The 19,929-nt window shown below is 38.8% G+C and overlaps 1 protein-coding gene across 1 annotated transcript in view; it reads right to left on the reverse strand.

Moving 5' to 3' along the window:
* Positions 1–4,128: 4,128 nt before the first annotated feature.
* The window catches only part of AHR (aryl hydrocarbon receptor), a 101,331-nt gene continuing 85,530 nt past the window's right edge, over positions 4,129–19,929 (reverse strand). Inside the window, exons 9-11 of the mRNA XM_067562104.1 lie at positions 17,416–17,557; positions 14,032–15,289; positions 4,129–7,285 (exon numbers count right to left, since the gene is read on the reverse strand). Of these exons, the coding sequence (XP_067418205.1) occupies positions 7,130–7,285; positions 14,032–15,289; positions 17,416–17,557 (1,556 nt within the window). The 3' untranslated portion in view covers positions 4,129–7,129. The remainder of the gene's footprint in view (positions 7,286–14,031; positions 15,290–17,415; positions 17,558–19,929) is intronic.

A 19,929-nucleotide genomic window follows, 5' to 3' on the forward strand; every position in this document is an offset into this window, starting at 1 on the left:
GACAGTTGTGAATACAATCTGTGGGGCATGTCCAACCGTGGAAACACAGGCGCTAGACCCACAAAGGCTCTAACCTCTAGGTGTCCTATTGCCACAAGGACTCCATAGCCCCAAGTTATAAGCCCAAGCTCCCTATACATTGGGAGAGGTGAGACCCTAAGAATAGGGTCCACACAAGCCGAGTTGGGAGCCACCTATGCTAGACAATAGGAAGTGCAGAAGAGAGGGGTGTGACCTAAGCGCCATCTTTCCAAGAAACATAGATACCTAAGTCCTGGGCAGAGGGAGGCACCTCTCCACCTGGGAGTCACAGCTGTGAGCCTTCTCATGGCTTTGGGTGCTGAAGCCCTATGTCACAAAAAAAACCAAGGTGCCACCCTTCTACCCCAGCCATTAGAGCATTCACCCAGGATGTGCATTCAAAGCCCTGCTTTGTCTGATGTGGCTCAAGGATTGGTACTTAGATCTCATTCCTCCTAAGAGAGTGTCCTAGGGATCTCTAATGGGGGAGGGAGAGCTCTGACACCCTAACTCTCAGCATGCCAAAAAAAACCCTTCAGTGGGTTTTTTGGAAGTCACAGTACTACCTGAGTGGGGGGAAAGTGGCTGGGTGTCAAGGCTGCTTATGCCAGGCCACTCATTCTTCGTATGAAAGGGAGTTGGAAAAGGAAATTTCTGGTCATGACCAGGTCAATGTGTGTATGCGAGGTGCCCCCGGAGAACTTGGATCACAGTTTTTCAAGACTGGAGTGCTTACATCCACAGCACACTTGAAGTAGGAGCCCAGCCAGTTATATACCTGCCAGTGGTAGCATCCAACTGTATACAAGAGTAGAGCCGCCCCTGTTGGCGAGGGCAATTCAGTGGTATTAATGTACTAAACGCTTCAGGCCAGAGACACAACGGCACTTATGAGCCTCTTCAGGTGCCTAGGTCTAAATTTAGGCACCACTTACATTTTTTAAACTACTGTTCAGCTGCCATCTCACCCTGCAGGCACCTCAGAGTCTGGTAGTAGGCATGTGCAAAGCCACTGACGCACTACCACCTCTCTAAGGTGATGCACCACTTGGATCCCTTACTCAGGCACAGCCTGCTGGGCTCCTCAAACTAGGCATTCCCTTGCCTGTAGGTCCCTTTCCCATAAGTGTGCGCCATGCTTGCCTACAGGCTCAGGCCCCACTCAAACACCACCTGGTGAAGAGCAGGTTGGGCTTTTCTGTCCTAACAGCCCAGTGGCTAGGGCACTCACCTTGGAGTGGGATGAGCCAAGTTCAAATCCCTGCTCAACCTTATTTGGAGCAGGGCCTTGAACGCATGTCTCCCACCAACCAATGCCCTAACTGCTGGACTCTATCAGATAGGCGGGGGTGGGACTCACTCAATCTCCCCTATTGAAGCTGTTCCACTTTGTATAAAATACTTAAGTATTCATTGGGCATCAGGAAAGAGTGAGTGAGTGACTGACTTCATAGTTTAGTGGATAGTGCTTTCTCCAGTGAATACTCAAGTATTTTATACAAAGCGAGAGAGACCCACCACCAGGTGGACAAGATGACAAGAGGAAAAGTGACCAATTCTGGATAAGTTATTGCCAGACAGTTCTCAGTTGTTACTTAATAAAGTGCAGCCTAGTATCTTGTGTGTGTCTTCCTGCAGTGTCTGGGGTAAATGGGATGATTCATGTAGCTACAGGCTGATTAGCTTGACACTGATACATGGCAAGGCTGACAGGGACCCCACCAGTAAAGAATTAAAGGATGGTAGTGCACTTGATACCACTCACCGCCATTTAGTGGAAAATAGGTCTTCTCAAACCCACATGGGGTTTTTTGTTTTTGTTTATGAGATTACAAGTTGGGTTGACAAAATGCATTAACATCAGAGACTTCTGTAAGATATTTGACTTAGCACTATATCCATGCACATTAAGTGGATTAAAAAGTGTCTAGCTGATGGATTGCAAAAGGGAATCTTCATCTCATAAGGGTGTTTTTAATGGGGTCTCCCCAGTGATCTGTTCTTGGTCCAATGATATTCAATATCTATCACTGATCTGGAAGAAAATATAAAAGCATTGCTCATGAAGTCAGGGGAGTGGAAAATAATCACACAGACAGAGCAGTTCTGCAGAGTAATCAAGATCACATGGTAAACTGGGGCTTACTTGAAGAAGATGTGATTTAAAATACAATTAAATTTAAGATCATACTTATAGGGAGGGAGGCTCTATTTTGGATATCAGGAATGCAGAGAAGGACTTGGGGGACATAGTGGATAAACAGCTGAACATTAACTCAGTGGGATGTGGTGGCTAAGAAACCAGATGCAATCCTTGGATGAATAAATATCAAGCAGAAGTAGAAGAGTGTTATTACCACTGAAGCCATTAATGCAATACTGAATCCAGTTGTGTTCACACTTTAAAATGGATGTTAACAAATTGGAAAGTATTCAGAAAAGAGCTGGAAGAATGACTGAAACTTTGTAAAACCTGCCTTACAGCAAGAGACTGAAGAAGCTCCATCTATTTGGCTGAATTTAAAAAAAAAAAAAAAAAAAAAAAGTTCAGAACTGGCTATCACATTCTAAAAAGTACTTTACACAGTGTGAAGATTTCTCACATTACAGGGCTCTTTAATCCAGCAAGATCCAATGGCTGGACACTGACGATAGACAAATTCAGGCTAGCAATATGATGGATTTTCTCACAGTGAGGGTAATGAACAATTGAAAAAAACTTACCAAAGGATGGGGTGAATTATCCATCACAGAGTTTTTAAATCAACATTGGGTGTCTTTCTAAAGGAAATGATCTAGCTCACCCTGAAGTTGTAGGTTTGAGACAGGAGCCACTTATTGAAATTCTATGGCCTGTGTTAGGCAGGTGGTCATACTGGATGACCATAATGGTCTCTATTAGTCTTAGTCTTTGAATGTATTCTTTTAAAATTGGCCAAAAAATTGTGTTAAAATACTCAGACTGTGGGTTATTTGCAAACTGTTCACTGCCTAGTCACTATTTGTGTTTTTCATCAGCTAAGTAACACAGGACTGCTTCTATTTACTCCCTAATTGAAACGAGAGTAAAGACTGGAACATGTTTGGATGAATAATAATTTGTGCTAAAATTAGAGACTTTTGATATTCATTCACATTTTAAAAATGCCCAGCACTATCCAAATACTCAGACAGTCTTATCCCAGGAATATAAAATCAGTTTCACTATTCAGCTAGTTGTAATACTATAGACCATGGACAGAATAGTCTCCTTTTGATATCTATTGATAACTTTCTTTAATACTCAGGCACTGTGCACTGAGAAGCAAATGAGAGAAAGTACAAGGCTTGGGTATCACTTAAGCCCTTCTGTGTGTGTGGAGGAGGTAATTGTCTTTTTTCTAAAAGGAGCTAGGGATGAATGCATGATTCACAAATGGGAAACTCCTGAGTTGGTCATGTCATCTCTAACTCATCTAATGAAAGGCATATTCAAGGAGAGTAAGTGCAATTTTCCCTTTTGTAACAGATCTTGTTCTGTATTTGTTTTTATTAAAAGAGTACAAGAGCAAAGGCTTTTTTTTTTTTTTTTTTTTTAATTATTTACTATTACGTTCTTACGGATTTATAATAATCTATTTGAAGGCAACTGTTTTCTTATCAAACACTTGCCCTACACTTCTTACATTAACAGGACTGGTGATTAGTTTGTATGTATCAAAAAAAGAAACTGATTTTTCTTCCTCTCAGAGGACATGCTTTCAAGAATAGTATGCATTTTGCATTCAAAAAAATGGAGCCCTACAAAGAGAAATTAATACAAAATTGCTAAGTTAAATTTTGGACCTATCACACTCAGGTTTCCTGGCACCAGACTGTTGGTTAGCAAGTGGTGTCTGATTCAATTCAACTGTTGAGTTCATTGTTGCTGGTGTTTAAAATGTTTGTAAGCTACCACTTACCATTCTGTGTCATTTTGATACAAAAGTACATTTCAAATGCATGTTTTTATATTCAGCACTAAATTGTCTACATGTGCTTGTGTCTAATACTTTGTGATTTACATCACTGTGGACTTTGGGATTTCCAAAGCATCTGCGATAGACATAGAGCTGTTTTTAGTGAAAACATATATATCAACTACATTCAAATGATTATTTTATTACCATATATTATGTTTTACAAACGTTACCGAAGGTCAGTAAGAGCTCTACAAAATCATACCCTAACCCAACAAATGTATTGCATGGCATGTGCAGGCTTAGCAACTCAGAAATAAGAACTGGAAAGCAAAACAAGCCAAGAAAACTGGTACAAAAATGGATAGTAATACTGATTAACAATGGGTTATATCATACTCATAACAGAACTGGAGGGCTAATAAAGAAATTCAAAAATTCCTGTGCACTTTCAAAGTAGTTTGGTGCAGATTAATAGTGCATTAATACAGAGTCATAATCACCGGTTTGTTGTAGGCATAGCTACAGAAAATAAGCTGATATGTGTATAACAAAACTAATGTTTATAATAAGGTAGCATACTGCTGCTTCCTTGGCACTTAGTGATAGGACAACATGTTTTTGGTTTAGCTTGACTGAAACAAGATACATTTTATTTGTACTGATGTAAAAATGTGCATTATCCCTTTGAATCTTTCAGTTTTACAGTATTTATATAACTGATTGTCAAATTCACACTCTTAACATGATACACTAACTAGAAATACAAGACATTCTAGAAATTGGTTAAAACTTGTATTAAATTGAAAATTTAAGGTTAAAATGTTAAATGAATCCAGATGCTATTAAAGCAAAACTTTTTGTTTTCAGTGTGAAATATCACTAAGTTTGAAACATTTAAGAATCTAATTTCACGTCCCAAGCCACAATTTCTTTTTAGGGCTTTCCTGAATAATTAATAGCATTAATACAAGCTTGACAAAGCCCTGGCTGTGATGATTTAGTTGGGGTTGGGTCCTGTTCTGAGCAGGGGGTTGGATTAGATGATAGCCTGCAGTTCCTTCCAACCCTAATCTTCTATGATTCTAAATTAATTTCCCTACGGTCCCTTTCTCCCTTGATAACTTCATTTAAAGGCACTGGTAAAGTCAAACATCTGAAATTCTACAACTGAATTTGATATTCTGTCTAGCAGATGATATTACAGTATTGAAGGAAATTATTTTTACTCCTAGAGAGTGTTTCAAAGAAGAAACCAAAGAAATGGGGTGAAAATCTAATGCACAGTATTTAGCTTTGAAGTGATTTCAGTGCAGATTGCACAAATGGTGGAATGAAACCACCCCCATCACATTTTCAACAATTTTGCAAAATATTCTCTCTCCTCAAGTTAAAGAACTCCAATTTTCAATGATTGTCCTTGTATTAAACAATGTGAACACCAACCAAGAGAAAGTTGGTTTATTTTTGTTTTCTTTTTAACAAACTGTCTACATTGTAATTTATATTATACATAACAAAGGTAAACATTTTTCTTAATATATATGATGTAACACTTTAAAATTAACTGGTTTAAAATATTTTACAAAGACATTTTATCACACATAACTATACAGCACGCAAGAGTATGCAATAATTTGAACATATACATGTATCTGTATTTCTCAATTATGCTACCATTTTGCACCAAACACTGGTGTCTACAATCCGCTCAAATAAAAAAAACCCCAAAGCAATAGTTTTAGCTTTTCGGGAGGGGGGGGGGAGGAGGGGAGATCCAAATCCTTTTCATTACTATGATAATCTCTTTGAATTTGAACTAATTTTTTTTTCAGTTTCATATTTTGCACATAGACCTTTTCAAGTGGGTTCACATAAATAAAAAAAGATAGCTTCTTTTCCTTCAGAGTGCAATTTATCAGAGATAATATTCAATAACAGCAGACCCTCTCTTTTCCCCTGCAATGTTAAAAACTGCAGTCAATCTTACTTTGACCATCAGTGAAGAACTTTTAAAAAAAGTAAACCTCAATACTATTTACTACTGAGATGCCTCTTCCCCCATAATTTAAAATTTAACCCTTTTCAATATCCATTTTAGTTAAAGTATTTGCATAGAGCAGCCTTGTACTTTTACTTCTGAAGAACATTACAAGTGTTTTAACACAAGATAAGGCACATGTTTTTTAGCATTGAAAATCTGAAACTAATCTTAAGGAATCATCCACCCCCTGCAAATACTTGTTGTTTTTACCCTGTTTTACCTGAGGAAAGCAGAAACGTAGTACAGAAGAACTAAATTACCTCACCTGACCTAAATTCAAATCAATAAAAACTCCAGATAAGTGTTACAACTCTGCAGACTCAGAAGTAAGTCTAATTCTAAACAGCCATTGCTAAAACTTTATAGAAAAAAGAAAGCCAATAGCACTGTAGATGTTAGTTTAAAAAACATCAGACCAGATGATAGAAGTTCACACAATATAGATGAATAAATTATGGTGAATGTTTTCCACAAGAAGCTTCCTTTCTGAAATAAGGTAGCTAAATTGTGAGGCACTTAAGGTTGACAGTAAAGGAGGAATGCAATGGATTTGTTTATATAAAACCAAAAATTGTGTATCAAATCCTTGTTTTAATCCATCTATTAAAGTGCTAGAATTGGAAATCTAAAAAAAGGAGCTAAAACAAATAAGTGTTTGAAGGAAAGAGCTTAGCATGCAGTAAAAATTAAGTGCTTTTGGTGATCTTAAATTTAAAGCTTTCTTTTTAAATTTAAATTAAAAAAAAATCTGGAAATAATCCAAGCGTGAAAACATTTTCCTTTGTGCCATTACAAGTAAGGTTGTCAAAGTGCCCATTTATTTTCTAAAAAATAAAACCATTTGCCTTATCTTATGTTCTACAATGAGATCCATATTGCAACAAAACACATTTTCAATCTGACTGAAAACAGAACATGCACATTTTTAGTCAAAGTACAGTTCCTATTCCCACCCCAAAAAGTCAGGTATTGGATTACACGACCTATTGGTATATAGTGCAACCAGCCTCAATTTCTCAAAATGTATACTGGACTTTAAAGCCCAACGTTCATAGCCTTATCAAGCTCTCCTTCACAGGCCAAAGTGACATCCATCAAAACCCACAGACGGGATATTGGCTCTGAATTACATAAATCCACTGAATGCCAAATCTGAGAGAGGTCTGGATTCTGTCGGATGATGAAGAGGCTGAAGATGTGTGGCAGTCTGTGTGTTATTGATGACATCTAACTGAGAGGGATATGCTTCATTTAAGTTTACTCCACTGAAACCATTTTGGAACTGAAAAAAAAATTACAATGGTTAATGATTGCTTTCTTTAAAAACTTCAAAAGCATCTAGTGAAACGTCCAGGTAGGATATTAGAGATTCATAATCCTAAAATAGACAGGGACTCTTTCTGCATTCTTTTGCTAAGCTTCTGGTTGTGTTTACAGCCCCCAAACCCCACTCTGATTGTGAAAAACACTTCTTCTATAGAGAGCAGAAAAGAGTCATGATCAGCTGACCTAGCCCCAGAACCACAAAGCGACTCAGGTTTAGGCACCAGTGCACTCCACAAAACCCACGCTAAGTGGCTATCTAACCATGTAGATTTCTAAATTTACTTGGTGCCTGCATTTTCACTGTAAAAGTTCCCTAGGTCAGTGGTTCCCAACCTATGGTCCAGGAGCCAAAAGTGGCCTGCAGGGTCTTTCAAAGTGGCCCATCACTTCCCTCCCGCTGGCTGCAAAAGGGAGCTGCCATCTAAGGACCCAGGTGGAGTGTATTGCTGTGGGGCTACAAGACCAATGCAGGCTCCCTTCTGCATCCAAGGAAATGGGAGATCAGCACTGCCCTCCCCCTGGCTTTAGCAGGGAGCATGGCAAAGCACTCCACCTGGGTCCCTAGGTGCTGACATCCTTGCTGGAGCCAGAGGGAGGGGAGCACTGATCTCCCGTCTCCCTGGCTGCAGAAGGGAGCCACTGCCTAGGGACCCAGGTGAAGCGCACAGGGCTACAGGATGTGTGCGGTTTCCCTGCAGCAGCCAGAGGCACAGGAGATCAGCAAGGAGGCTGACTCCTCACTGAACTCCTTCTGTCTGGCTGAATGGGAAGGGGAGGTGGGGGGGACTGCTGGCAGAGCAGCCAGGACCCACCGTGCTTGAGGAGGGCAGGACTTTAAAAATCAGTGCCTTCCGGTTTGGCCTGCGCTTAGCAGGCCACCCACCGTGACTTACTGTGAGTAATTTGTAGGTGTAAAATAGTGAATGTAAAAATGAGCAGAGCAGCATCAAAATGTTTACTTTAAATATATAGCGATTTGTAGTCCTTAATGGTGTATATGTCAATACATTTTTTCTGAGCTGATAGACTGGTGGCCCTTCAGGATTGTAAAAATGATATTTGTGGCCTTTGAGCCAAAAAGGTTGGAGACCACTGCCCTAGGTGCATAAGTTTCTGTAGGCACCTGGATGCGTATCTCACAACTAAGACAGCACTAGAGCTCAATCCTTTGAAACAGGCTAGTTCAAAGCATTAATGAAATGTTTATGTGCCTCAGCAAGATGCACACAAGAGCTACAGAACAGTAGGCTAGTGCAGGGCAGATTCATACCCCAGCTTGCTGCAAACTAAATACTCCTGTAGACAAGCCCTTGGCATATGCCTGGGGCCAACAGAGAGATACAGCCTATTGGGATGGGTGAAGAAGGAAGTACAAAGGCACAGTAAAACAGTCATGTTTAACATAAAAAGTCACAACACAGCAGGCAAACTAAACGTTCCCGTCAACAAGCCTTAACTCTATAATATAGAGGCAGGGATTGTCTTCACTACAGGTGTGTACAATTTCAAGCACAGCAAGCTCTTGACCCTTTACTGAGGTCTCTAGGCACTATTACAATATGAATAGTAAATCAAAACACCACCACATTAGGTATGTTTGATATCTAAAGGGAAAGGGCTAGCTAATACCATTTTTTTTATTGTTGAACGCACTAAAATGTTTCAATCCTCCCTGAAAAGATTTTTTGGGATACCCAATAAAGGATTAAAAGCTTAATATATAGAAAAATCCTATACCGTGTCTGATAGTGACTGTATGTCACCTGATGAATCAGGCATGTGAATCCATGAGAGCTATCTCTGGGAAAGAAAACAATTTCCCCCTCCCCATAATACATTTTTCATATTTTCAAACATCTCAAAGATTACCCCAGTCAGGGGCAACAACTGCTTTTGCTTAGGGCAGAATTTGTGGAGTTTGTGTTTTTCCCCCCAAAAATTAAGATTACATGAAGATCATAGGCAATATATTATGATTATGAAAACTTTTCTAACATCTAAATTAAAAATAGTTGGCCATTCAAGGAATTCTGAAATTGGTTCTGAAGAATTAATTATCAAACATCTGAAGTAGTAAAATAAAGCTTGGTGGTTGTTGAATGTAGTCTCTTGTGCCGTTAGGAATGCTTAAGTACTTCATTTGATATATGATAGATATTTAAGATGTTTTGGGGGACATTTTTTTCAGCAAAATATTAAGGAGCTGCCCTCCCGCCCACACACACACACTTTGGCTCTGCAATGCATATCTGCTGTCATTTTTTTTAAAGTAAAAGATTTTCAGTATACCTTAAAACTTATTCAGTTCTAACCTCTTGGTAACAGAACATAGTCATTAACATTGCACATGTTGCATAATAAATCACATGGGTAAATCCTAATTTCTGTGGTCAGGTGCAAATAGAACACACTGGGCTAGTAAGAGAATTGAAAAGTTAAATAAACAAAGATCATGGGTGCAATCCTACTTTTGTTGAAGTCAATGGGAGTTTTTTTCCACTGACTCCAATGGGAGAAGGAGCAGGCACCTATGTCTTGAAAATTTCCACAAATCAGATTTTTAGTGTGATTTTTTTTTCCCCACTTCTGGAAAGCAAAATCCACCTCAACACCCCCTGAATTTCCTCATCAAGAATGTTATAATTTCAAAATCCAGCTAAGGATGCATTTTGAGTATGTGTGGTGGTGGTCAGTTTTTATGGTTCTTCCATGAATGTGTATTCAGTCTATTTATAAATTGGAATGTACTGCATTTAATGCACATACTGTAAGGTGTTAGGGTTTTTTTTTTTTTTTTTTTTTTTAAATGAATGAACGGTCACTACCACCACCACCACATCTAACCAAGTCAAGTGATAGTGCTGAATGCTTTTTATCAGTCTCAACATCATGCATTTCAATAATTCTCTTCAAAAACATTTCCCCCTCCACAGGATTATTTTAATCAACTTATGTAATGCCTCCTATCATTTTACAAAAATCATTATATGAACAAATATTCCCCATACTAGTGGAAAATAAAGCAAAACACTTAAAAAATTTCATGAACTCTTTGCAAAGTAGTCTTGTTTTAAAGGGCATAAGATGCATCCAAATCACTGAAGGCCTGCCTTAGAATAGCACATATACGATACTACAAGCCATGTATTTTTTTGGAAATGGTTTTTCTAGCTAGAGAAATCTGCAAATGTTCATAGTTATTTTCATTCTGAGTTTCTAATGACTATAGGCAGTAGCTCTGGATTCAGCTGCTTTTTTATCAGAAGGTGGCAAAACCCTTTTAAGATAGATGCAACAATTCTTTCTAGAAATATTCACAGAATCATAAGTCAGAGATGTCACTAGCTACCCCCCGCCAGGACAAGTTTATTCCAGTGTTCTACATTAAGTTCTTTTTCTGGTGAGATCACTTATTAATATGTGCATTGTCTGGCAGACTATACTGAGCAAAATAGTGGTTGGGTGGGCAGGGGGGAGTAGTCCCTGTTTAAAGATCTTAAAATAATTGGAAGAATTTATTAAGGGCTGTGGTAAATTCTCAATCATTGGAAACTTTAAAATCACGTGTGAAGATTTTTCTTAAAGCTATGCTCTAATTCAACCAGAAATTAATTCAAGGAAGTTCTATGGCCTGTGTTATGCAGGAAATCATACTAGATACCCTGAACATATGTCTACACTGTCTAAAAAACCCACAACACAATCTCAAATCCCAGGGTAGCTGACAAGTGCTCATGGGGCTCAGGGTGCAGGGCCAATAAACTGCAATGTAGACATCTGGGCTCAGGCTGGAGCCTGGGCTCGGAGACCTTCCCCACTGCAATTTTATAACCCCACAGCTGAGCCATGGAAGTTTAAGTCAGCTGACCTGGGCCAACCACAGCTGTGCTGCATGTCTTTTATTGCAGTGTAGGCATAACCACAACAGTCCCTTCTGGACCTTAGTTTCTCTATGACAAGATTTATAGCTAACTTGGGTGGCAGGATAATAAAAGGGTAAAAGACAGAATGTGCTTGTCAACACACTTTTTTAAAAAAAGTCAACCCCCACCTGTTTTATTACTGTAGCCATTATTAACTTTTCCCTATCTCCAATAAACATGCCTCAAATTCATTTATATTATTTACAGTCCTGGCTTTGGTTTGGAACTTATTTCTTGTGATTATTACTTCAGATATACCCCCCATTTCTCCCTGTCACACATTTGTTTGGAATCATTCACTCTTCTGAGACAACAGTAAACATGGCCATGATACAAATATATTTTAACATGGGGTTGTCCTAGTTGCTCTTATCTCCCTCGATGCATTAATATTATTACAAAAAGATGAAAAATCAGAACCCAGTATTATAGAGTTGTAACCATTTTCATGGATTGAAAACTATATTTAGTTTTAACTATTTATAATATCCTATTAAGTATGACAGTACGTTGTATTAGTACTGTGAGAAACAACTACAGTCCTCTGGCATGAAATCTTTGCCGAGGTGTCAGAAGAGAAACGTTCTCAAAATGAAGTGATAAAAAAGGAGAATAAGGGAATAATTAGAGTGGCTAAGGGTATTATAGTGAGAAACTAACAACCTACAAGTTAAAAAAGAAAATTTAAATTGATTATTAAAAATAGGTATCAACATAACAATGTTCAAGAATAAATGAGCTCTAGTGTTATGAATTTTGTGTAAATGACAGTCCTGTACTATGAGAAGGGGATGAACTCGGATGACCCAGGAGATGCTTTCCAACACTATTATCTAGGACTATGAAGGATTAATTGCACTGACTAGAGCCAGGCACAATGCAGCCAAGTGTTGTGTAAGCTTCCTCACCAAACTCTGCCAAAGTACCTTCTTCATGCAATTCCAGCACTGGGCCTCTCAAGCAGTAGCTATTAATCTTGCACAACTATGCTAAATTTTAAAGGAGGTTTTATCATTCTATAATTGAATTTTATATAAGTGCTGCAAGAATTAAGAAATGTAGTAAGTCTTCATTTTACTTCTGATATGATGTAAAATAAAGACTACATTTTCTCATTGTGTACTTCCTCCTTGCTCTGTGAATGCCAGTTAATGCTTTAATTCTATAAATGCTTATGTATGTGCACAAGCATTTGTAGGATCATGGCCTTAAAATGTAAACTTTTTGGAAAAAGAATCATGTCTTTGTATTACATGTCTAGCACAACTGGTCCCCAATCCTGATCAGGGTGCCTGGGCATTATTACAATAGAAATAAAAAATAGAATTTAAATGCACCGTGATGCAGATAGCTGCTATTGCATTCAAAGAATTATCTTGGAATTTGAAGTTTTGAGTAGCTATGCTATTTTACTGTATTACGTTATTTTGTTTTGCATTCTCCTTGGCAAAATATGGATGCAGCTACCATTTTCAATGTTCAGATAACACTTCCTTTGTGCTGAATATAAACAAAACAAAAAGGTAGAGAAGACCTGATTTTTTTAATCAGCAACTTGTGGAACAGGGAAAAAGTGTGTTTTGATCTTTTTCTGCTGCCACATTATTCCACTTTGACCGAGGTGCAATTTAACTAGTGACTCTACACGTTCAAAACAATTAGCACATACCTCCTAGTTTAAATCAGAATTCATTACCGCTTTTGCTTGCATGTGCCCTAAAGCTCCAACTTGTCTGTAGAATTAAGGTATGCTTCTGAATAACCTTTCCCACCTTTTTTTGAAGTTTCTTAAATTAAAAATTGTATATTTGTAAAGAAAATAAAATTGCATTTTTATACGGAGGTGTAGAATCTTTAAATAATTTACATCCACGCTCTGCTCTGAACCTCATGCACTAGTGTAATTAGTCCCACTAATCAAGGTCTAATCAATATTTAATTTTTGTTTTTGTGTGTATGTCCTATTTATGTAGCTTGTGATAACTGTTCTAGTATTCTTAACCTTGCTCCAAATGTTGCGAAAGAAATACTTTGAACTTCTACGAAAGTAAATGTGTAACACATTTATAAGTCCTCGTTCTTAATAATATTGTGATATTTTATGAGTAAAATATGTATAGGCCAGTTTCTCATCTTAACTGTGCACCATGTGTTGCCACACAGTTTGAAAAAACTCTCATAATACTTGCACATGTGTAGGACAGAGATTCATATAATTCCATGCAAGTTATGTAAAATTAGAATTTGGCTGTTAATATGATATTTAAAATATATTAAATTAAGCAGCAAGATTATGTTGATTTAACAAAGCTTTGTATTTTAAGAATCCAAACAATGAAAATTTACCTTTTTATTGTAAAGTAAGATAAATATATGTATGGTTAAAATGAATTGACCATGAAATGTGCCAGACAATTATACTGTCAGCAATCTGTGTACCTACAAAATAGATACAAGCATACTCCAAATTTCTGCCACTCTGTCTCAGCCTTGGCCTGGAAGAACTAATTCTAGGTCTGAGAAGTTGGATGTTTGCAAGTATGGTGTGGAATTGAAGAGGTTCTTCTGATGTGGACACATCCCCTGGGAAATGGACTGAGCGTGGCTCATTTCAGATTAATGAATAGAAGATACAGTACCTGTCTTTCATTACTAACCTACAGCACTTTCAAATCCAATGACTTAGCTGATAATAGGTTCTGTACCCATAAATCATCTAGGTTTGCTGCTAAAAACTATTATAACATGGAAAATAATTTAACAAGGCCTTTTACCATACCTTATTTAACAATAGTTGTTGACCCTCCATCATAGAATTATACTGTATTTGATCCACAGAGTTGGGTTGAGTTTCTGGAACACACTGGTACATAGACAAAGCACCTGCATAGCGTGTTTGAGGAGTTACCATAACTGGCTGAGAGTTTATTCCACACTCTTGATTCTCAGGGATTTGTTGTGAACAACTGAAAAAATCCTCCAAGCTTGAAGAACCAGGATAGGTTGATCTGCCAAAATGTCCTACGGGGAAATCTATTTGGGTAAAGTTAGAAAGCTGTGGTACCAGAGTTGTGGGCTGTTTGTAAGGAATAAACTCCTGCCGACATGCATGAGGTGCAGGGTTGACTTCTGATTTGTAAGGGAACTCTTGAGTAGTGCCATGCATATCAGAAAAATATTGCGCTCGCTGTGGCTGTGAACAGCTAAAAGACACACTACCACCAGAGTTCCAATTTGTGAACATCCCATTGACTTGCATATGCTTCATCTTCTGACATAACTGCTGCTGGTGCTGTTCAACCACTTGTTTTTGGTGCTGATTAAGTTGCTGCTGATCCAAATGTTGCTCTGCCAAACAACTAGAGTTCTGAACCATTGTCTGTTGCTGATGGCACCCTGAATATAAGAAGTCAGGCTTATTATTTAGGGAATCCTGTACGTATGACAGGATTTCATCAGTTATGTCAATGTCTCCAATATCATCCACACCACAAAATTCAGCTTTAAAAAACTCCTCATCCTGTTGAATACATTTTATATCTTCAAAGTCAATACCCAGACTTCTCATGATGTTATACAAGTCACTATTTTTGTTATCTTGAAAGAGCCCTGCATTGTCTTCAGTAAGTATTAAGTTACTTTCCTGGGGACAGTCAGTTTGCTCCTGTTTCAGGATGTTATTCTTTCCAGTTGGTAAGATATTATCCTGCCAGTCACTGGTAATAACATTGCCCGATTCATCGCTGGGGTCAGTAAAGAAGTTTCTCTCAAAGGAAAATGCATTTGAAGCGGGAGGGCAGAGATATACAGACTCATCTTGCTTCAACATGGCACCCAGAAGTGAGTTTGGATCGACAGAATCTGTGTGTAGTGTAGATTTGGGAGCATTCCCAATGGTGCTTTTAACCTTTGTGTGTGAGGGATCCATTAGACTAGGCAAAGGAAAGGTTACATCATACAACACAGCCTCACCAGTTGCAAACATAAAAGGCACCTTCATGTTTCGCTTCCGTAAATGCTCTGTCCCTTCTTCTTCTCTGAAATCAACAAAAATATGGTAGTTTATTACAGTATTATAGTAATTACAATAAAAGAATATAGTTCTATTTGCTACTTAGAACTGAAGCATTAAAACAGTAAAGTATTCTATTTCTAGGCACAGTCACTGTGGAAGCTAGCTATTAAAACTTAACTCTGATGGGTAAAATGAGCAACAGATCCTGGGGCCGGTTTTGTTCAACATCTTTATTAATGATCTGGAGGATGGGGTAGATGCACCCTCAGCAAGTTTGCGGACGACACTAAGCTGGGGGGAGTGGTAGATACCCTGCAAGGTAGGGATAGGATACAGAGTGACCTAAACAAACTGGAGGATTGGGCCAAAAGAAATCTAATGAAGTTCAACAAAGATAAGTGCAGAGTCCTCCACTTAGGAAGGAAGAATCCCATGCACAGCTATAGACTGGGGACCGACGAACTGGGCAGCAGCTCTGCAGAAAGGGACCTGGGGGTAATGGTGGATAAAAAGCTGGATATGAGTCAGCAGTGTGCCCTGGTTGTCAAGAAGGCTAATGGCATATTGGGCTGCATTAGGAGGGGCATTGCCAGCAGGTCACGGGAAGTGATTATTCCCCTCTATTCGGCATTGGTGAGGCCGCATTTAGAATATTGTGTCCAGTTTTGGGCCCCCCACTACAAAAAGGATGTGGACAAGTTAGAGAGAGTGCAGCGGAGGGCAACCAAAATGATTAGGGGACTGGAGCACAGGACTTATGAGGACAGGCTGAGGGAACTGGGCTTGTTTAGTCTGCAAAACAGAAGAGTGAGGGGGGGATTTGATAGCGGCCTTTAACTACCTGAAAGGGGGTTCCAGGGAGGATGGGGCTAGGCTGTTCTCGGTGGTGGCAGATGACCGAACAAGGAGCAACGGTCTCAAGTTGCAGGGCGGGAGGTCTAGGTTGGACATTAGGAAAAAGTTTTTCACTAGGAGGGTGGTGAAGCACTGGAATAGGTTACCTAAGGAGGTGGTGGAATCTCCATCCTTAGAGGTTTTTAAGCTGAGGCTTGACAAAGCCCTGGTTGGGATGATATAGCTGAGGTTAGTCCTGCTTTGAGCAGGGGGTTGGACCTAGATGACCTCCTGAGATCCCTTCCAACTCTAATATTCTATGATTCTATGATATAAGGCAGTTTCTCAAACTGGGGGTCCCAACCCAAAAGGGGGTCACAAGGCTATTGTAGGAGGGTCGCGAGAGCAGTGGCTGCTGGCCAGGCATCCAGCTCTGAAGGCAGCACTGCCATCAGCAGCAGCATAGAAGTAAGGGTGGCAAAACCATATCATGCCAGCCTCTCTTCTGCACTGTTGCTGGCAACAACACTGCCTTCAGAGCTGGGCAGTTGGAGAGTTGTACTCTCCCTAGCAGTGTCCTCTATTTGGGAACTTGAAATACAGTGGCACGGGGAGAGATGGGCAGGTCATCACAGCCTGAAATATTTTCAAAGGGGGGGTGCAGCAAAAAAAGTTTAAGAAACCCTGATATAAGGAGTTTATTTACTGTGTGAGGTTATCAATATTATGTGTGCAATTCAATAAACCTAAATTGCATACTCCATATTCTACTATTCTTGATTTGCTGGAAACATGACATTTCAGCACTGAATTCTCTTGGTATTTTTCATTTCTCAGTGTAAAAGAAGTGCTGGGTTTGTATGGATAATGCTAAATAATAAGTAGAATGGAATCATGTACTCTATGGAAGTTAATTCTTACGAGTAAAATATGATAATGTCTCTGCAGCTTCAGCTGCAATTCTTCATTTTGCTAACTTGAAAGAGGAGAAAAGGAGAAGTAGGGTAGATGGAACAATCTTGTCCCTTTGTGTCATTAAATTTAGTTCCTGTGAGGAATACAATTGCATCTGCCATAATCAGTGTTATGTACATTTCGAGATTACAAGGGAGGGATTTACAGATGGAATTATTGCAACAACAGTAATTTGTTAACTCTTTCTAACAGATAAAACAAAGCTCTCTTTGCTGCAGGTAGAGAACATTCAAAAACAAACAAAAAGCCCCCAAATCCCTGTATCTTAATAAGACTTATAAATAAGATGGTGGATTGGGAGGTTTCAGGGTAGGCTGTCTTTCTGTAACGATTACTTACGTAAGAGGTCTCTGTGTTGCAATGATATAATCAGGTCTTCCATTTTTGTATATCAGGCGTGCATTTGCTTGAACCCAGGCCCATCTATTTTCTTTGGTAAGAAGTCTAAATACAGTCATGCCACTCTCTCCAGTCTTTATCACTAGAATTAAAAAGGTCAAACATACAGCTTAATAGTTTTTCCAGTTAAGAAATAAAGAAGGAAACTTGGCATGTTATAAAAATAATTTCACTTGAAAAGCAATTTAACAAGTCTCCAATTAACTACTAATATAAAGGTAAGCACTTAATAGTATGTTTCCATATTACAGAATTATGTTCTCAGTAAGCCCACTGATATGCAATAACCAAAACCATGTGGACCCAGCAAGTAAAATTTAAAAAAAATGAATATTTTGGTGATCTGCATGCCAAGAAGGGTATAGGTAAATACAAGGAAAAAAAATCACAATGAATTCTGAGATATTCATGTGACCCTGAATTAACAGGCCAAGTCACCTGTGTGTAACCTAAAGGCATGTCAAGAGCCACTGCAAGGTAATCAGGCCACTTCAATTGTATGTGGACGTTAAATGGGCTAGCAAGACACCAGCCCATTCACTTGTGTTGACAAGAGACCAAGGAAAATGTTGATGGTATTGTTTTCAACTGTCTGTATCCTGTACTCAATCAACCTTAAGATCAAAGATGTGCATATACTGCATGAAACTAAGGCCTTGTCTACATTAGCATTTATGCCGGCAAAGCATTTGTCGCTCAGGGTGTGTGAAAAAAAACCCCTCCTGAATGACATAAATTTTGCCAGCATAAATGCTTGTATAGCCACGTTATGTTGATGTGAGAGAGCTCTCCTGCCGACATAATGACACCACCTAAACAAGCAGCAATAGCTATGTTGGCAGGAGAGCGTATCCCGCTGGCATAGCACTGTCCACACAAGTGTTTATGCCAGAAAAATTTATGTTGCTCAGGGGTGTGGTTTTTTTTCCCCACAGTCTTGAGTGACAAATGTTTTGCTGGCATAAATGCTAGTATAGACCAGGCCTAATGATATTATCTGTATTTTCTTCAATTATCTATTCTTGTTTTAATGAATGGCTGGCAAGTACCATATGTAAATCAAGATAACTGGATTACTTGTGTACGCATGAGAAGTAAAAATTAATTTGAAAGTAAGGGTCATTGGTTTAACAATGGAGATTCATAAACTGTCCGCATTACCTATTCTTCATCAGGGAAAACCCAGGCTGTGCCAGTGACACTCACCAAGCTGGTTGCAGCTATTAGCAGCAGCATTGGGAATGATCTTACCTTCTCTGATCTGCTGAATTCTAAACAGGGGGAGTTTTGAGCCATTGGACTCTGATCCCCAAAAAGCTAATTTCGGGAAAGCCATGAGAGATTTATGGAGATCAGCAGATTATGGAGATTACATTCTGTCCTGAGTTTGGCATTCGCACCTGTGAGTCATTTCAGTTTAAAAAACAAAACAAAACGTAATGGTGTCATGGTCCATTATTTCCCCAATAGCAGGGACTACTACTAAGTACAAAGCACATAAATGACAAAAGCCAAAACTCTGTGTTCCAGCAGAAAGGCAACTGAAATTACAAAAACGAAATAAAACAAAAAACAAGACCACCACACACAGAACATTTGCTTTGAATCTAGGCTGGGTCATGTTTAGTCATTTTATACCTCTAATATGGTGAAAATGGTATAATAGTGAGTATTTCAAATACATATTGTTTTCAGATGCTTTTTCAGAAAGTCTATCTGCCACTGTATCACCTTGCAATGCCTTTTAATCCAACTGTCACTTTTATTGTACAAACACTGGTGAAATTGCATTCCTAGACACAAACTGAACTGCAAAATAAAAAAAAAGTAAAATTTTGTAAGAGTCCCTCAGAGGAAAAACCTATTCTATAAGGAGGAGTTTAATATACTTTGCACCAGAATGGGGAAAACCAATGCGGAAAAATTATTCCACCTCTTCCCTGAACCCTCTCCCATTTTAAAAATCAAATTTTTTGAGGTTCTGAAATGTTTGGGGTAATTTTCCCTTCAGCACCACCATTTCCAAACACTGTCTCAGCCGGAAATTGGAAATTTACATTCATTCCATGATTGGATTTGGGAGGGGGTGACTGAGTGTACCACCAAATTGTTCTCAAAGGCTCCCAAGGCTCAAAGGCTCTGCGTGAGCAGACCTGATTGATATTAATGGGGCTCTGACAGACTCAGGGGTTCACTTCATGTTACAAAAATAGGACTAAAAAAAGCCCACCATATAATGACCAACAGCATCACACAGTATTATACAGCAGGAATGAAATACTACATTGCTTCCCCTTGAATGTTACTTGAGCCCAAACAAACTGCTAGGACTCACTAGTGGATATTTATAAAATACTGATTTACAATCTCAGAGATTAATTTCTATTAAAAGAGTACATCAGGATCATGGAAAGTTGTAAATTTAAGCCTCAGGGGTGTGAAAAAAAATCCGCT

Source organism: Emydura macquarii, unplaced genomic scaffold (assembly GCF_026122565.2).
Source record: "Emydura macquarii macquarii isolate MOO-44397 ecotype Brisbane River unplaced genomic scaffold, CSIRO-AGI_Emac_v2 contig_2422, whole genome shotgun sequence".
Classification (NCBI taxonomy): domain Eukaryota; kingdom Metazoa; phylum Chordata; order Testudines; family Chelidae; genus Emydura; species Emydura macquarii.